Source organism: Caretta caretta, chromosome 21 (genome assembly GCF_965140235.1).
Source record: "Caretta caretta isolate rCarCar2 chromosome 21, rCarCar1.hap1, whole genome shotgun sequence".
In the NCBI taxonomy this organism is placed as follows: domain Eukaryota; kingdom Metazoa; phylum Chordata; order Testudines; family Cheloniidae; genus Caretta; species Caretta caretta.
The window spans coordinates 5,830,897-5,851,004 of NC_134226.1; the positions used below are offsets into that span (position 1 = coordinate 5,830,897).

A 20,108-nucleotide genomic window follows, 5' to 3' on the forward strand; every position below is an offset into this window, starting at 1 on the left:
TTGTAGTTATCAATGGTTCTCTGTCAAACTGGGAGGATGTATGTAGTGGAGTCCCACACGGGTCTGTCCTCAGTCGTGTACTAATCAATATTTTCATTAATGACTTGGATAACGGAGTGGAGAGTATGCTTATAGAAAGTGCAGATGACACCAAGTTGGAAGGCGTGCAAGCTCTTTAGAGGACAGGATTAGAATTAAAAATGACGCTGAAAAATTGGAGAATTGATCTGAAATCAACAAGATGAAAATCAGTTAAGACAAGTGCAAAGTCCTGCACTTAGGAAGGAAAAATCAAATGCACAACTACAAAATGGGGAATAACTGCCTAAGTTGTAGTACTGCTGAAAAGGATCTGAGGGTCATAGTGGATCGGAAACAGAGGAAGAGGCAGCAATGTGATGCAATCAATAAAAAGGCTGATATCCCCTCTGTTCAGACTTGAAGGTGACCTTCGCTTTGTCTCTGCATCATCAGATGTTTCCTTTAACCCTCCGGTTTCTTTTTTTAGTATCGTTTACTCTAAAGCCTGCAGCAGTTACATGAATTGTGGCTTTACATGTAGTCTTGACATCAAAGTGGTGACAAGCAGTGCAACCAGTATGCCACTTTTCAAAGCACAGCAAAGGTCAGCTGTTTCTTTCTGAAGCACCAAGTAAATTTCCAGCTGGCCTGGCACTGCTCAGGAATGCTTCAAACCACCAAAATAACAGTCCTGCCCCCTGAAAATGTCATTTCCAGAAGCAATTATTTATTTGGAGGTGGCACATCTTAGTAGTTAGAGCAGGGTAACAAGAATCACGACACCTGGGCTCTTTTTCCTACTCTGCCCCGGCTCACAGTGTGAGCTTGCACAAAAACACTTAACCTGACTTTGGCTCAGCTTCCCCATCAATAAAAAATGGAAGGATACTTACCCACCTTGTAAAATCAATTAGAAATCTTTGTAGCAAATGCTCTGTCCAAATACACAATGCTATTGCCTTTCAGGAATGATAGCATGGAGTAAAGATATTGCAACATCTGTATATTTACGGTATTACTGAAAATAACCCTAGCCGGTGTGCAATATGATCAGTGTTTTGTGCAGCCACTGTGCAATATTACCCTGGCTGGGCTCAGCAGAGGTGGAATATTTGCCAGACAGCATAGTGTAGAGGAATACTATTATCCCCCTCAGCATATCAGGGTGCAGTTTTATTCAAGATAGTACTGAACTTGAGTGCAATTTCTCCGGTTGTATACTGCAAGGCTACAGCATTTATTCCCGTGCTGCATTCCTCAGGTGTGCAGGACCGTACATGATGTACTGCAGGGGTATACTGTTTCCCTAATGGCAGTATTTTGCAATGGATGCTGCAGGGAGCAATATCGCTGGGTTGTAGCATATCTCCTATGCACAGGAAAGTTCTTAGAAGATTGTGGGAAATGGAGCAGAAGTGCATGAATGACTTTTCAGTAACATTCTTTCCTTCCTGAAACTGTCTTGTTGGCAAATGTTAAATCTATTTCCTAAAGATTTAGAGATACACCCACATCCCTGGACATTCATTCATTCATTCAACCACCACGTAGTAGTGCGCAGTGAATGTGTTTCCATAGCACTAGGCAAGAGCGAGTCAGAGTGAAACTGCACACTCAAGGTCTCAGATGCAAGGCTCTGCAAAACGGAAACCCAGGTAAACACAAAGCAGCATTTCACACAGAGGAGCTAGTTTCCTTTATGGAATGGACAAAGCACAGGCTCATCCTGCAATCTTTGTACAAGAGGCCAAATGCTGCTCTTCGTTCCAACAGTGTAAATCTGGAGCAACTAGAGGTCAACCGTAACTGGGGGTAGATCTTCAACTGGCGTAATCAGCACAGCTCCACTGGTTTCAATGGAACGGTTACAATTTACACCAGCTGAGATCTACCTCTGCCCTTTACATACCCATTAAGAGGCTTAATCCTGTGCCCATTGAAGTCAAAGGTAAATCTCTTTGTTGGTTTAAATGGTGCAGAATTGGGATTCAGACCTGCTCAAGGTCCCATCTCTAGGTAATGCTGCACAAAGAAACTACTAAAGAAAAATAAATAGGCCAACTACTTCCTCTGGGGCTCATGATCTGAGGCTAACCCGGACCTGGATACAGGAGACTCTCCGGGGCAGAGAAGCCTGTATTTGACAGAGGATGCATATAGTTAGGGCTTCCACTGAAATAACTAAATCATTTTTAATTCATGCCTTTTGTTATTTTGGTGCAAGTATCTGTGTGGACACTTATTCTGCAAGACTGCCCATACCCAGACTTGCACCAAACCAGCCATTCATTTCAGTGTAAGTTTTGCATATAAACCAGCCCTGAGACATTGTCTAAATCAGATAGTTGCACTGTTTAACTTAAGGTGTAAATTTAAATTGATTCAATAAACTGGTGTTAATTCCCACATACTCCTGTGTGGTTTAGCTTCAGTTGATTGGGAACAGGTTTAAGCCATCCCTAAGTAAACTACTCAAACTGAAATATGAGTATCCACACAGGGGGGCTGCACTGGTTTAATGAATCAGTTCAAAAAGCTCTCTCCTGTAGGCAACATCTTAGATGCTGGTCATTTCTCTGTCCTCGTCAGCTTCCTCATTTCATCTGTCTCTGGCTACGTCAGACCATGACTGACCTAAGAGATGATTCAAATTATGTCCAATGTCCAGGGCAATGATTCATTAGAAATGCCCCTGCTCTTGTCTTTTGAAAGTGTGTCACCCATTCAAAAAAACCCACAGGCATAGGTATCATCTCCATTAGAGGGGAAATTGGCAATCTTCCAATTCTCTGTTTCATTCCTAGTCAGTCATGCCCTGGGGCCAACAATCAATCTGCTTCCTTCATGTGAATCTCCCTGAATTGCACAGATATTAACCTTCATATATAATACTTCTCATTAATAATTCTTTGGACTTTGATCTTTGATTTATCATCTTTGATTTAGTCTCTCAAAGGGGTTTTCCAGCACAAACTAATTGCGCTTCATAGAGAACTGTAGAATAGAGAGATGAAGTGACTTACCCAAGGTCATGCGATGAGTCAGGGCTCAGTAACACAGTGGTTTTCAACCTTTTTTCATTTGCAGACCCCTAAAAAATTTCAAATGGAGCTGTGGATCCCTTTGGAAATCTTAGGCATAGTCTGCAGTCCCCCTGGGGTCTGTGGACTACAGGTTGAAAATAGCAAATTGCTTCAAAACAACACCTGCCCTTAAAAAACAAATGTTAAGGTTATGTCTACTTTCTCTTTCCTGAATACAAATACAAGATGCTCAAAATAGTTGTCAGAACCTTTCTTGCAATGACTCAGCAAAAAACAAAAAACCCAACCAAAAAAAAAACAATAACAAAGAGAGACACGTCCTGGTAGGAAAGCGGAAACGGAAAGAAGTGTCAGAGGAAATATCTTCAGCACCGAAATGGTTATTTTTCTAACTGCCACTGTGATAATTTTCACAATGTGATGCCATTACACCCCAGTTCGTACAGCCAGCACGGAGTCGCCGGTGTTAGGTTATTGTAAGGGTGTCCATTTCCAGGAAGCCAAGCAGGACTAAAGCAAGCCAGAAATGCAAATGCACACAGCTATCAATGCATTTTAACCCCACACCTTAGTGCTAAAGTACAGGCTTCCATGACACACATGCCCAGTTGGTCCCACAGATGCAGCTGCCTGATGAGAAAACACTTGGGTACCAGCTCAATCATAACAAACAAATGTGGTTCCTTACAGCCCATCTATGAAGCTGGTCTGGTTAGAATAAGACAACCCCACAATCCCTAATACCAAAGGTGCCACCTATTAGCAGCACCACAGTTGCAGTGCTGTTAATCTGGAGCCCAGTGGTGTTGGCAGTTCTGGTCTCTGAGCTGTTTTGAAGGTAAGCGTGTGACAGTTTGCAATGAAAGAAGCCATGGGTTATATTTATCCCTGCCATGAGCGCCTTGCGGGCAGTCCTCTGAACCTGCAGGGAGCCCCATTGAAGTCAACATGACTTCTCCCCTGTGCTGGATTGTAGCCTTATATTGGAAGCTTTCCAACCGAAGGAGCCATATTCATCTCTGTGTCTGTATGGCACACAGTGGAACGGGAGATGAATCCTGTGACTGTGGCCTTTGGAAGCAACCACAACAATGATGATTTGGATAATCTGGACACTTTACCTACAACGGCTCCCGAACTATTAAGAGTGGATTGATACTATTCTCAGCTCAGCCACTGACTGTCTGGGTGACCTTAGGCAAGACGCTGCCTCGCTCTGTGCCTCAGTTTCCCCATATGTGAAATGGCAATAATTATCCTTTGTCTTCCTTTGTAAAGCTCTTTGAGAGCCTCAGGTGAAAAGTGCTCTAAGTGCTGTTGTTATGTTGGTGGAAATGAGAAACAGGTCTCCAGTGCCTGGGATGCTCAAAATGTGTGACCCTCGAATAGTCACATTGGCAGCTAGCCAGGAGCCCAATAGTTGCACCTTAGCAACAGTAAATGCAAGACTACCATCAAATGTCCTCTACAGATCTAGAGCTTTATTGAATTAAAACAAAACAAAATGCCATGAGCCAAAACTCTAACCCCCAAATAAAATCATTTTTATAAAACCAACAGAGTCTCCATTTATTCTGATCATGTGAATTTATTCAAATGTATTTTTCCTGGGATGTCAAGCCATATCTTAGAGTACAGAAATCAGATAAGGTATTGTACTAGGATGGCCTTCCATCGGATATCCAAATCCTATATTCGGTCGCTTAGATAAAAATATAAGTGCACAAATTGGACAATTACTTACCAAAGTGAGGATGATCCAAATGCACAATCTGGATGTCCTGAAAATAAGGCTCTATAGGCTTAAAGTATCCCTGGTATAACTCATTGACTTCATAGAGTTATAGCAGGGATCAGTTTGGCCCTATGTTTCTTAATTTTGCAAACTTTCTTTCTTTTTTTTACTGTTGATTGAAACAGCATTTGAATTGCCAGACTGGGTCAGACCCATGGATCACCCAGCTCAGTATCCTATCTCTGACAGCGGCCAGCACCAGATACTTCAGAGGAAGTTGTAAGAACTCCTGTAGCAGGCAGGTGTTCCTGTCATGTCAACTTCTTCCTCTGCAGATCCATTCAAAGCAGTGAGCAGCTCTTTATTTGTTCTTCCGTGTAACATATCTTTGCAAAGGTTATGTTCTTCTGCATGTAATTCATCCTATTTGTATGCATGTATAATTTTTGTATTCGAAGTTATGAATATTGGCTGTGTACTTGTTTAACTTTAAGTAGCCTCAGTGATGCAGTTGGTCAGCTTCCTGAGAAAAGACTATTCTCAGTAAGTGTCCAATCAAGAAACACTTAAGCTAACAATAAACTATGAGATGCCAATACACATCTGAGCTTTTTCCTGGGAATGTGGCCTGGCTTGTAAGGAACTGAGTCATGCATGGACATGTGACTTGCCCATGTGACTCCAACATTCTATCTTGGAGCTGGATTCTGCATAGGAGAGGAGAAGGGGTTTCCACCCACAAAAGGAAGTCTATTTAAGCCTCTGGAAACCTTTCCATTTTGTCTGCAGCTGGCTCAAGAGATATCCTTTGGGGTGAAGAGGCTACCTGAAAGAAACTGGAACAAAGGCCAGTAACCACAGGGGTGAGAGTGATTGCTGGACCCAGACTGGAAGGAGGCTAGTCTGTAAAAGAAGCTTACTGGAACATCTCTGAGGGTGAGATTTCATCTGTAATCACTTTCTTACTGTATTAGGTTTAGACTTGTGTGTTTTATTTTATTTTGCTTGATAATACACTTTGCTCTGTCTGTTATTACTTAGAACCACTTAAATCCTACTTTTTATATTTAATAAAATCACTTTTTACTTATTAATTAACCTAGGGTATGTATTAATACCTGTGGGGGCAAACAACTGTGCATATCTCTTTATCAGTGTTATACAGGGTGAACAATTTATGAGTTTACCCTGTATAAGCTTTATACAGGGTAAAATGGATTTATTTGGGGTTTGGACCCCCTTGGAAACTGGACATCTGGGTGTTGAAGACAGAAACACTTCTTAAGCGGTTTTCAGTTAAGCCTGCAGCATTGGGGGATATAGTTCAGACCTGGGTCTGTCTTTGTAGCAGGCTGGCGTGTCTGGCACAACCAGGCAGGGTTCTGGAGTCCCAAGCTGGCAGGGAAAACGGGCTCAGGGGTAGTCTCAGCACATCAGGTGGCAGTCCCAAGGGGGTTTCTGTGATCAAACCCGTCACACTTACCTCCTACAGGTTTTGCTGGAAAGTCTGGAAGATGTCAGAGTTATACAGGTTCAATGGCTTCATTCTTTGTGCGAAAAGCAATAAAGAAACTAAAAATGAGGTGGCTGAAAATGAAATAGCCTAAAGGTATGAGGAACATCCTTATTTTAAATGAGCAGAAAAGGGAAAACTATGAAAAATTTTAAAAGATTAATGGGAATAGTTGGTATTTATAAGCCTCTTTCACCCAGAAGCTCTTAAACTTTAATCAAATTCTCTTCAGTGACCCACACTGCAGTTCTTCCTTACAAATGCTGCGCTTACATAGAATTTGGGAATTGTATCTGAAGATTAGGAATCAGAGCCAATTCCATATTGATTTGAAGACAATAGGAAGACTTCCATTGACTTCAGTAGGCATGGGATCACACCCTAAACTCCCATGATGTTATACTACTAAAATTACTATTACACATATTTATAAATTGCACATCACTGTGGTATCTGAGCATACACCAAGGGCCTAGCTTAGGGGTAGTGCAAACTACGGCCCGCGGGCTGGATCTGACCCCTTGGGGCTTTGGATCCAGCCCACGGGATTGCCACCCCTGTGGTGCCGTGCCACTCTGGGAAGTGGCCACACCACGTCCCTGCAGCCCCTGAGGGTGGGGGGGCAGAGAGCTCCGCACACTGATCTTGCCTGTGGGTACCTCCCCCAAAGTTCCCATTGGCCAGGAACAAGTTACCGCAGCCAATGGGAGCTTCGCGGGAGGTACCCACAGGTGAGGGAAACAGGCGGAGCCCTCTGCCCGCCACCAGGGGCTGTGCAGGGACGAGGTGCCGGCCACTTCCCAGAGTGGTGCGGTGTGGTGTGGCGCGGCACGGCACGGCGTGGGGCTGGGGCCGGCAGGGAGCCTGCCCTGGCTCCGGTGCACGCCGCTGCCACCCCAGAGCCGCTCTAGGTAAACGGCGCAGGGCTGGAGCCTGAACCCCTCCTGCACCCTGCACCCCAACCCCCTGTCCTGAGCCCCCTGCCACTTCCTGCACCCCAACCCCCTCACCTGAGCCCCCTCCTGCACTCCACACCCTCCTGCACCCTAACCCCCTTCCCTGAGCCCCTCATACACCCTGCATCCCTCCTCTGCCCCAACCCCTTGCCCTGAGCCCCTTCCTGCACACCGCCCCCGCTCCCACACCCGACACTCCACCCCCGCACCCCAACCCCCTGCAAGTGATTTCCCCACCCAGATGTGGCCCTCGGGTCAAAAATTTCCCCCCCTCCCCCTCGGCGTAGCTGAATCCAAGAGGAGAATATTGTTGTATATTGTCTGCATGTGTGTAATAAAGACACAGGAGTTATTCCAGACACCCCTGCCGTTCAATGCCCTGGAAGAGAATGTGGCAGCTATTTAACAGTGCACAGCAATGCTGCACAAAAGATGGTGCAAAGTGAAGAAGGTTACTATAAAGAATACTCTGTTCATTTGAAACAAACTGGGTAGCAAATTTGAATGCTGAACATGGAGTTTTAGCAGGTTGCAATTACTACAAATATTGGAATTTAGCCAGATCATGAGTGCTAACATACTTTTTCCTATGAAAAAAGTCCGAAGGGTTTTTTTTAATTGCTCTGTATGGATTTCCATAAACCCTAGGCAAGACTTTATTTGTTATTTCCTCATAAGAACTTTTATTTGTTTATTGATAAAAGCATTATTTTCCACATTGAAAGGACCCGGAAATGGGAATTCATACCTCTTGGTGATAAGAGGTGACTATTTCCCTGTTCAAAAGGCTCAAAAGCCATTAAAATGACATTTGCTTGGTGGTGATGACCTAGAAAAATTCTAAATTAGGTAAATGCATTACAGAGATTTAAAAATGGAAACACTTCCCCCTCCCCACACAGGTCTTTCATGTAAAAATAGAAAATACCCATGAGAATGCAGAAGTGTCCTCCATACCGCACCTTTTCATGTTCAAATTCTTTAGCCACATTCAAATTTACAAGAAACAAGCTACGTAAAAAAAATGCAGTGTCTAACACAAACGATTTGATGGGGTGTGGAAAGGGGAGGGGGGCCAGAGCACAGGAAGCCTCTTACGGGAAACTCTTGTGACCTTTGGTTTTAATGAATGTCTTAAAACCCCAATATTAGTCCCCAGGAAATGGGAAAGGAAATTGAGAGCATGTCTGGAGAGTATAAAATCAGGAGCTCCATCAAGGTGAAGGCATTCAGATCTGGCTTTTTGCCTCTTGTGAAATTGAACTAATAACTGGACCACAAGAAAGAAACTCAGCTGAGAAATGAAACTTCTCACAGCACTCATTTTCCTAGCCCTGATTGCCAGCATCAAACATGCCAGCTGCCAGCTCTCTGAAGAAAGCTGCACACATCTCGCCAATCTCCTGCCCCTTCGGCTCAAAGACCTGCGGATTGCATTTGGTGAAATTAAAGATTATTTTGTGAGTATGACACCTGTCAAAGCCTGTCGCCTTCTGTCTACTGCTTTTGCACTTTCAGTGACTTGGCATACCCACACACTGGACACAGGTTCCTTTGGGCAGAAAAGGTTTAGGTGCAGATACACTGTGTTTTGTGTTCGCTGCTGCAGGCGAAATAAATAGTTTAGTTTCATCACTTGCTAAGGGGAGAGAAAATGTGCAAAGATTTTTTGTTATCCAGACGCAATTACAGGAAAATCAACTGCTTTCACAATGAATTTTAAGGCATTTTAATTTTTTTGACATTGCATTGAAAGTTATTCTTTTACTGACGGGGATAAATTCAATGCTGGTGTAAGGGGTGCAACTCCATTGCAAGTTAACAATGGATGAGACGGAAATATTTCACTATAGCTTTCAAGTTATGTTAAAAGACAAACGTTAAGATACCACCAAAGCCAGAAAGAAGTTATTCTGTGTCTAGAGAATTTACTGCCCATTTCCCTCTCCTGCATGGGAATGCGGTCTGTGGATAGATTGCCAGGGTAGCATTAAATCTTTGTGGTGGGAGATGTATTAGAATGGTCTTGCTGACAGCTGAGCAAAGTAATCATGCAAAAAGGGATGCATAGCATTCGTAATTGTATTCGTACCAATATTGCCTTAAATGCATCTGAATTGCAATATAAAATCAATGGCATTATGTACTAATGATATAAAAAATTGAGATGTCATCCCTCTAGGTTAAATCACTGAATAATGGCATTGTGTTTGTATTATCAGCCAAATTAACATGACAGTTGGTAGGTATATAGGATTTAAGACTTTAAAGCAAAGTTTGCTACAAGTCTCTGAGTGAAGTGCTGGTAACAGGATCACGTAGTTCCTTAATAGACCTGTTATTATATATCACAGTAATTTTGGGTGCTGTTATATGCACACTATCTGAAGTCAGAAGAAAGTAAGCAGGATTTGAAAGGCAGGCTAAAAAAATTAAACGTGTCAAATAAATCACCCACATATGTGATTTCATTTTTCCCTGTCTTCTTTTGACTTCAAACTAATTGCACAGGCATGTGGGACAGTATCAGCACTTGAATGTTATTACACACACACACACACACACCCCTTCTGTATGCTGAGATGCTTTTATTTCCAATGTTTGCCTTAAGACGACAACACACGCACTCAGGCAAACCAGACAGTTTGATGAACTGAAGTACTTTTACACAGTAGCAATGAAGATTATGTAGGCTGCCTACCTTGATACAACTGACACTTCCATTGCATACTTTTACAGCAAGCCAAAGACGATGAACTTGACATCTTATTGCTAAAGGAGGATTTACTGGAAGATTTTAAGGTGAGAACTTTGCTGTGCACTGTGAATCTAATTCTAAGCTAATGCCATTCTAACGGAGGCAGCTGGAAGTACTATACAAAGTTTAGGGTGTTTTTAAAACTGGTAGTAGTATAAGAATATCATACCTATAAAACTGATTTCATTGTATCTTTGCCTGTCTAACATCTATCTGAGACAGTCACTCCCTTTGAGATTGCTCTGCTTCTGTTTTCGAGCTTGGTGTGGTCTAGCGGTCAGAGCACAGGACTGGGAGTCAGAACTCCGGATTTCCAGGATGCTGTTGCTGTCTGTGGGCTTGGGCAAATAGCTTCACCTCTCTACATCTCAGTTTCTCCATCTGTAAAACAGGGATAATAGTGCTTATTTACCAACCTCATAGGATGGCAGTGCAGCACTGTGGAAAGCACTCTGTAAGGTGCACAGCAGAACCCATAGAACCAAACCTCTGGCCAGTGATGACGACTGAATCTGACAGCTGCTTATGCCGTGTCCTCCAGTTGCGGTGGCGTGTCATTAACGCAACTCACTCCTCTTCCGCCAGGGTTATTTGGGCTGCCAGTCAGTGTCAGACATGATCCGATTTTACCTGGATGAAGTCTTACCGAAGGCGATCAACAGCAGCAAACACATCAAGCGGAGCGTGGGCTCGATTGGCAACATGCTGCAGGACCTGAGGCAGACACTGAAGCGCTGTGTAAGTGTTGGAGCTTCCTTTCGCAGATCACTTGCCAAGTTCCCAGGGAGCTGAGCACAAGCGGATATCAATATACGTATCCCAAGCAAAGCTGCAGCATGAAACCTCTGCAGTTTCTTGATGGAGAGCTTCTTAAAAGTTCTTTGCCTCAGGGGCTGAGGGGCTGCAGTACCGGCCAATTGTGAAGAGAGGGGTCTGCAAATCCATCGGTGCCGGGACTCAACAAGAAGCTCAGGGTGGTGTTATAAGAGAGGAGGCCTACAAAGGTTTTGCCAAGCCACCTTCAGTCTGATCATGCACCACTGAGGTTGATTGGAGCTTGGCCATTGATGTCAGTGTACATAGCACAGCGACAGGCACATTAAAAATACAGTCCAGCTGGATTCTGAGGACTGACATCCTGGTCATTACAGAAAAGGGAGGCAGAATTTTACTCATCATGGGGAAGGTTTCACCATATATAGACCAGAGATAGATTCCTAGATATCAGGGGCCTGAAGGGACTGCTTGGGTCACCCAGTCTCTGCAGTCTCTGTGTGTGTCTATCTATGATTTGTATCATCAAGATTCAGTTGTAAAGTTTTAGAAATAATTATTTATTTTTAAAGGCCAGCCCGCAGCCCTGTAATAAACACTGATCAAAGATTAATTTAAAAGGGTTCATCTGAAGCCCTTACCTGAAAGGAGCTGCTCTCACAGGCTGGGGCGGCAGAATGAAAGCTAAATGCAGCCTCAGCTCCTGGAACTGCCTGGCGGTGGTGTCCTGACTCTGTCATCTGGTTGTGAAATGACTCAGTCAGTGAGCAAGCAATTCAGCAAAGAGGAGGGTGAACCCTCCCTGACAGAACATCACACAGGCTGTTTGCTGAGCTGGTTACTAGAACTCCTCGAACATAATGGCTATGGGTATCTGCACAGGGGTAGCATCTGGAGGTCGCAGAATGGATCCAGCCATCTTTGGGTAGGCCATAGTAAAAAGTAGCCGAAGTTCCTGCTCCAGAGAGCTCACAATGTAAAAAGACAAATGACGGCTGAGGGGAGGGGGAAAGGATCCAACATCCTAGCAAGGGGGCCACTGGGCTAGTCCCCCTGAGAATAAATATCTGTGAATGGATTTCATTTATATCTATCACAAAGGCTTAGTTTTGAAGGGCACATGTGACTGACATGGGGAAGATGGGTGGAATTTTGAAAGAAGTGAGGGAAATGGATGAGGGGAGAGGAAAGCTGGTAAAAAGGGGGAAAGCACAGCCTTGTGGGAGAGTGGGGCTGGGGAGCTGAGGGGCTACCGTGGCAGGAGGAGTGGGGGTAAAGGACTCAATCATAGTTTCCCTAGCACACACCTGGGCTGCGGCAGCCTGTCTCTCACCCATCCAGAGCTGTACCGTAAAGGAAGGCTGTTTTGTTAAAAATCCCTGGTTGCTTTCTTCCACAGCACAGATTCTTCACCTGCGAGAAGAGGAGCCAGACCTTAAAGGAGATCAAGGAAACATACGATAAGGTAACTCTCCCGTCCAATTGCTAACCAGCCCCTGAAACCTGGCCCACTACTGAAACCAGGCTTTTTTTTACAAGGATCATTTACTTTTGCATTTCTGGCCTGGACTGGGACCAGAAATGCTGCAACACCACAACAATGGTCCATTTGAGCTCCATACTACACCCCCTCTACACACACACACACTTTTTCACACTCAAGAGAGTTAGACTTTTCGGATGAGGGTCACAGAAGTATGAAAAGTGATGGCTGGTGAGCCAAACTGAACCTGGACTCTCAACCTTCTCAGGTTTGGTTAACCCCAATGCTAAAGCAAAGGACATGTTGACTCTCAAAATTAAAAGATCTTCCCGCCTGGGATTTCGGAGACACGGGGTCCAGTTCCTGCCCTACTACAGACTCCCTGTAGGACTGGGGCATTCTCTGGGCCTTGATTCCCTGTCTGAACAATGGGGATAAGAGCACATCCGCACCCCACCATTGTTTTGCCAGAATAAACACACTAAAGATTTTGGGGCACTCAGTACGTGCATGACAATGCAATGGGGCTGGGTCAGATAGATACAGTAACTGCACTAGCCAGAGCAACTTCAGGAAAACAGCTTAAATTGCAGATGGAATTATAATGTGTACAAATTATCTAAACAAGTATCTGTATGGTATATTACACAACCACAAATGAGTTGGGAATGAGTCTATCAGTTCACATTGTCCAAAAGCTGGTATTATGATTCCTATTGCAGCTGGACAAATGTTGCATTAAAAAAATCTGCAGAAGTTTATGGTTTTTTTCAAAACCATAGTTTGCTTTGAGTGTGTTTGCATTACTTCTGTTTCTTGTCCTGGAATATTCTGTCAAATGAAAGTATTTTAAGCAAGTCAAGCAGGATCATTGTGGGAAGCCAATTTTGAATTCCTAATCACAAGCATTCCCATTGGAAATTGATCCTAAAAGTTACATTCAGCCAATCAGAGAACAGAAATATATCATAAGAGCTACATCTCCAAATAAAGCAATTCAAATTTGCTTAAAGAACTGCTTGCAAACTACATATCAATTCTCCCATCACTTGTGAGTTAGCTGTGATTCAACATTTGTGGTTTAATGAGAATCTGAGTAACATTTCCATGCGCTCTATGAACTGTGCATCTAGGCTTAACATGCTTTAACTTAAATTATCTTGTGACTTATTAGACACTTAATTACTAATGTGTAAATTAATTGATATTAAGTAATTTATTTTCTCTGCTCCTCCCCTTCCCCTAGTTACAAGAGAAAGGAATCTATAAGGCAATGGGAGAATTTGACATATTCATTAACTACATTGAAGAATACTTGATGAAGAAGATGGGAAAGTGAAACCCAAAGAAGTTCTGCATCTTTCACAACAAGGAAACTGCTGTTTTATAAAAGTAACGTTAGACTCTCCAAACACATGAGACATAGAATAATCTTATGGTTTGGGCCAACAGTTATGGCTGAACAGTATTAATACTGTACTTTAAAAAACATATTATACCTACCATATTAAGTATTTATTACCTCCAATACCTCAATGTTTACATTTACAGATGTCTTTTTTTTTAAATAGGAAAAAGCAATGTCATTTTTAAACTATTATTTATTGTTTGATATTTGTACTTTGTATGATTGTGCTATTTTTACACTTAGCTTGGAAATACCAAAACTTATATTTCAGGAAATACTCTTGAGGGAGTAGATAATGAGTCATACTCATCCCTGGTGTAATTCCGCTGAAGTCAGGGTCTGTCTAATCAGGAGTTCTAGGCCCCAAATCCAGCAAAGCATTTATACTTATGTGCTTAAGGTTAAGAACATGCTTAATGGCTTTGCTGAATCAGGGCCCTACTCTCTGAGCTAAACATCTGTAGGCATGGTCTCTGTTCTGTAATTCAGAAAGGGAACTAACCTGTTCTCTAGAATCATAGAATCATAGAATATCAGGGTTGGAGGGGACCTCAGGAGGTCATCTAGTCCAACCCCCTGCTCAAAGCAGGACCAATCCCCAATTAAATCATCCCAGCCAGGGCTTTGTCAAGCCTGACCTTAAAAACGTCTAAGGAAGGAGATTCTACCACCTCCCTAGGTAACGCATTCCAGCGTTTCACCACCCTCCTAGTGAAATCAGGGCTCTCAAGCCTTAAAATAGCCAATTAAACATAGCCAGCTAAAACAGAGGGCTTTTTCTTTCCTGAAAAGGCTTTTTGGTCAGCTTTTACATGAAATGAAATTTAGGGGTGCCGAGTTTATATTCAAAACCTTGAATTCTCTAGGAAACACCAGCAGATGATGTAACAACTGACTCTGATCAACCTGACCTCAGTTTAAATTTAGCTCACTATCATAAGAAAAAACAGTATTTGGAATGAAATGCTTTGGTTCTAATAGAACTTAACTTTTAACTGCTACTAGCCATTTAATCACCTGACTTTCAGAGCTGCTGGGGCATCCACAGTGGTCCTTGAAGCCCACGGGAGCTGCAGGAGCTCAGCACCTTTGAAAGTCAGGCCACAGTGTCTTATCCTTCAGCCTTGGACGGGGATTAACTCACTGACTGGTTAGGGTTGCGGAGGATAGTTTAAATTATTACCCACCATTTTAAGGTGGATTTGGTAATTTGCATTCAAATGCATGAAGCTGCACATAGGGCTGGCAACGGTTTGTTTTGCTTTACATCTCACATTATGAGCCAGGAGCTGCAACCGGCAACTGCTACACTAGAAATGTTACAACCAATGCTGGTTCTATATACCCAGAGAGTCAGTATTCTCTGTATGTCAGTATTTGATTCCACCTTGTTTCATGGGCTCAATATGCAGAGAATAACAGAGAGTGAACTGCAGTAATGTTTGGGAGCTGGGTTCTAATATTTAGAAGCACTAGGATGCTCCACTGTCTTGAAAAACTGTCAGTTTGTCATGCGTGTTACTGTGCTTTGTAAGTTACCATTACGAAAAGAGGTAAGGAGATTTATACTTAGCTTGTATTTTCAGAGCTAATGCCACAAGGGCGGGGGTCATGTCCCCGTCCCGGGAATGCATTACAATGAAGCTGGTTATGCAACAGAAGTAACCAGCCCAACCACAACAGCGCTGTTCTGCAACTCAAAGGGCTAAAATTCACTTAGAGATGGTACCTAAGTCAGAGTAAGGGCAGGCTTTGGTGTAAACGGGTATAAAATTCAGTCAGGCTTCTGCAAAAGTCTGCCCCTTTTTGCATTAAACTCCTGTCAAGCCAACTCTGCACTCCTTATTCCAGCAAAACTCCCTTTGGCTTGAGTGATGTCACAGGGCTGTGAACTGGGCAAACGGGTTACAGCAGCAGCAGACAGACCAAAAGTTCCATCTCGCCAGCTGCAATTTCAGTTCTGCAAGACATGTTGCTGCTCAGAGGGCAGTGCCTTTGTAAGTGCTCTGTTGATGTGTTCATGTGCGTGACTGCAGAATTTTCATCTGTTTTTATGTGAATGTAAAAATAAACTTTTTATGTTTTCTAACAGCAACCTGATCTATTCTATTCCTTCCATTTATTAATGTGGTTATGAATGTGAAATATTGCTCACCACCTAGAGGAATGGCATTTATTTTGGTGTTGTAAATAACATTTTGTCTTCCTTGAGTGGCTCACATTAGGATACATGATCATAGATAGTCCCTCCTCATGCAGAGGGTTCTGACAGGGCACTCTGAATCAGTGGGACTCAGTGTGGACATAAAGGGATGAATCCCTTTGCAGAGCCTTTTTAGTAGCCATTGCGCACACGGGGCTCATACCTGAATTAACATGGTGATTAAAGAAACACGGTCAAATACAGATCCTTGTGTGACCTTGGCCAGGTCAATTAGACCCTGATTCAAGAAACTCTTTAAGCACATGCTCAAATCATCCCTATTCAGGCCAGCACTCAAACAGGTATTAAATTATAGGCATGTGATTAAATTCCAGTGACTACAATTGGGATCTAATCTACCGTGCCTCCATTATTCATCTGTAAAACAGGGACTTCCTGTGTTTGCCTTGTCTAAATCGACTGTAAGCTCTCTTAGTATGTTTGTACCGCACCTAGCAATGCAGTCCTGATCGTAGCTGCAGCCTCTAGGTACTAGCACAATACAAATAATATTAACAACCCTTATTGTTTATCTCATTTACAAAGCTACACCCATCCTCATAGCCTCTCAACACCTAGCCATAAAGAATATATGTACGCATACGGACGTAAGCCTCCTTTACCCCTGTTACTAATAAACCCAGATTAGAACAATACATGTCCATTTTGCATTCCGCCATTTAAGCCCAGCTATTTATGGATTTCAATCAGCACGCTAATCAGTTTCACTCTCAATTTCCAGTCACTTTCACTGGTATGAGGCTTCTTGTTTTTAGGCGCACAATGGTTCAGAACATTTAAAAAAAAACACGAAAATATTTGCAGGCAACGAGATAACATCTGCAGTGTTCTACCCACTCATCAACAGGGTTACAGGTCAATGTGGTTGCACAGAATTTGGCCAAGTTGATTTTAATCCAAACTGCATTTTTGGCACAATGCATCTGTGTCAGAGACTCATTTTTATACTGTGAAGATACAGGAGTGGCCTGTACAGCAGAAGTGCACCTGGTGTGACTGCAGCTCCTGCATTTCAAGCAACTCCCTTATTTTATACTCCTTTAGCTTTGTTCCTGACAGATATTGCTACCCTGCTTCCTTTCTTGGACATATTCCCCTGTGATAGAACTTGTCCCTCTTCAGGGACCAGGGAGCGCAGTAGGTTAGTGCACTAGCTTTTCACTACTGGGAATCTGGATTCATATCCCAAACAAGGTAGCCCCTGACACTCAGCCCAGCAGGTGATCAGCTTAATCCCTAGTTGGCATTGCTCTGCACTGCAAAACCACTATGCAAAGTAGCAGTGTGGGCAGCTTGTGTGAAGGAGACCCAAGAGGTTTTGCACACCAGTTTTGAGGTGCAATGATGCGGGCGTATGGCACGATCCAGTACTTGAACAGCAAGGGCTATTACAAGGATATTGAATTCAGAGAGGCACTGACTGAGATACAGTAGTGGGGACCCCAGTCCTAGGACACTGTGGGGCGCTGGACTGAGGTATATTAGAGCTGAAGGGAGTCTGAAAGCCTGTACTGGAACCAGAGCCATAAATTAATCCTCTTGGTCTCTAATACATTCGGACTTCTCCCAAATGCGATTTCAGTTCTCCTTCCCAATCTAGCCTACTGGCACATTAAGGCTTTTGCAACCTGACTTGGATTCACTGATATTTTTGTTTAAATTATTAACAAGAACAATTCTGTTTAGCCAGGTCAACTGTGTATAGGCAGGTGTCTGCCGAACAGTAGCCTCGGGGTGACAGAGATACTGGTGGATTCTCTCAATTGTTGCAGGCACTGAACATTCTGTCCTCTGCACAGAGAATGCCGCTTTTGTCTGCTAGGCTGTGGTCAGTTTTTCGGTAAGACTCAGTCACTATGGTTAAAGTAACCAAAGGAAGGAAGCAGACCGGATGCTTCTTGCTGTACAGATAAAAAAAGATTTCCAGTTACCTGGTGCCACAGGAGTCACTCAATGCAGAACGAAATGGAGACATTGCCATGAGCCTTTTTCGGGAAGGATGGCTGTGTGCAGTGATAACAGGTGGATTATTGTTGAATGGGAACAGAGTAAAGTGAGCTGTGAGAGAGAAACAGACATATAGACCTCTGAGTTTCAGCCAGGGCCAGAAGCGGAAGTACTCCAAGAGATTCATCCTGCAGGATTCCCAGCCGAGGAAGCCGGTTGGCTGGGTGGATGATGGGAGATGAGCCCTAGCCACAAAATGGAAAAGCTGAGAGCTAAATCTGCATGCAAACTTTGTTCCCAAGTTGCAGGGGTGTTTAGATCCAGGGATGATTGGAATATATTAAACACACACACTTGGTAAGCATAAACACACACATATGCATATTTGCATATATATTATCTCCAGAAGATTTCCAGACTGGTAGTACTGAAATACAAGAGAAAGCCCTTGCCCTGTCATCTGGGCAGAGGAGGCGCTACTGAAAGAAGTGTTTGCTTGTGCAGGGTGGGGGCAGGTGGGTACTGTGTGCCCATTCTGGCTATCCCTTAGGGCAGGCTAATTCAGGATGGGCGGGGACAGCAAGATCCCTGGCAGTCCCTCTTCACACGGCTGCACAGCTTACGGAGCAAGCTGCAAAGCTGACACACTTAGAGCACCATTAGAAATCATCCCCATGACTCACGACACCTACATCAAACCAGAATCACAGCACAAGCGTCTTCTAACCTTCCTTTTGGCTCGCCTTCATCTCACCTAATCTTTGTCTCAATCAGAGAGCGGCTTCACATGCTGGATGCGGATTACAGTTCCGTGGTTCCCGCAGGGCTTCCGGGCTCCAAGTGTGGCCAAGCCCTCTGACCCACAGTGTACCTGCTCACACGTACCGAGAACACTAGAGATGAAAACAAACCGTCTCCCCAGCCTGGCACGCAACTGCAATTGCAGTGAGGCTGCGAGCATGCTATCTAGGTTAAGTTTGCAATGACAGCCTACGGAATAAGCTCACAGACAAGAAGGGTGACCTTGGGGTAAAGGCATTAGACTTGGATGGGAGAGACCCGGGTTCACAGTTCCTGGCTCTGTCAAAGACACTCTCTGGGAATTTAGGAGTAGGGTGACCGTACATCCCACTGTGGCTGGGACAGTCCCTTTCTCAAGCCCTGTCTCAGCCATCCTGACCTTTTTGGCAAAAGTAGGCATTTGTCCCATTTGCTTTTGCCAACTGATCAAATCGGCAAATGCCCACTTTTGTCAAAAAGGTGGGGTGCAGAGGTGGGGTGCTGCGGTGGGGGGAAGCAGGGAGCCTCACGCAGGGAGGAGCCAGGGCTCAGGCAAGGAGCTGATATTGCTTGAGTGAGCAGTGACATCAGCGCCAGCTTTTACTGATCCACTGCTCATTCTTCCTGTACAATGGTCAGGCCAGGGGTGTGCCGATACTGCCACTTATTAAGCTAAGCGGGCTTCTCTCACTGCTTACCCCCTCCTCAGTTATTGTTTTACTCATCACCGGTGGTTGTCTCTTTAGATGTATAAACTGACCTCTCTGTGGGGCAGGGACGGTCTTTTTATTAGTTCTGCACAGTGCATAGCACAACAATCTGACCCCAACGGGACCTGTAGGTACTGGTGCAACAGAAATAATAAAAGTCATAATAATTGCATCTATTATGCTGCATCATTGCAGGCAAGTTAAGTTCCTGACAATCTTCACCTGCCTTCCCTTGTTACAGTAACATCTGGCAAGTGTTACACAAATAAGAAATGGTGGTTTTTTATTTTTTCCCACATAGAACATGGTTTCTTGGCGGGGTATCTTCTTCCTGACAGCTAACCCTGCGCATGCTCAACTTCCTGACACTTAACCCCATTGCACAGCCAGCTAGCTCCAATTCATTCACTACATTTAGGCTACCACAGCTCAGCTAAATGGCCTGAAACACACTTGAAATGCTTAAAGCCCTTCTGGCCTCTGTTACATACATCCTGAGCCCAACCCTGCAGTCATCACCGAGACAAAACTCCTATTGAAGTACTGCAAGGACTAAGGATTGCAGGGTTGGGCCCAGTTGAATCATTTTGACAGGAGGGCAGATGGGGGCAGGACTAGGTTTCAATATTAGGGAAAACAGGGGTTGAACATTCGTTCTAGTTTTGCAAACCTAAGTACATAGTTCATGCAGTTGGGAAGCCATTGAGTGTCAAGAAGTTCACCAGTCCCTACTGAAAACAATGTGGCCCTGGAAC

General features: G+C 43.8%; 1 protein-coding gene across 1 annotated transcript; it reads left to right on the top strand.

The window, feature by feature from the left end:
- Window positions 1-8,418: 8,418 nt before the first annotated feature.
- Window positions 8,419-13,654, top strand: IL10 (interleukin 10). The gene is made up of 5 exons (XM_048826942.2): window positions 8,419-8,729; window positions 10,009-10,071; window positions 10,613-10,765; window positions 12,201-12,266; window positions 13,531-13,654. The coding sequence occupies exons 1-5, from the start codon at window positions 8,571-8,573 to the stop codon at window positions 13,621-13,623; spliced, it is 534 nt and encodes a 177-aa protein (XP_048682899.1). The 5' UTR covers window positions 8,419-8,570; the 3' UTR covers window positions 13,624-13,654.
- Window positions 13,655-20,108: the final 6,454 nt, after the last annotated feature.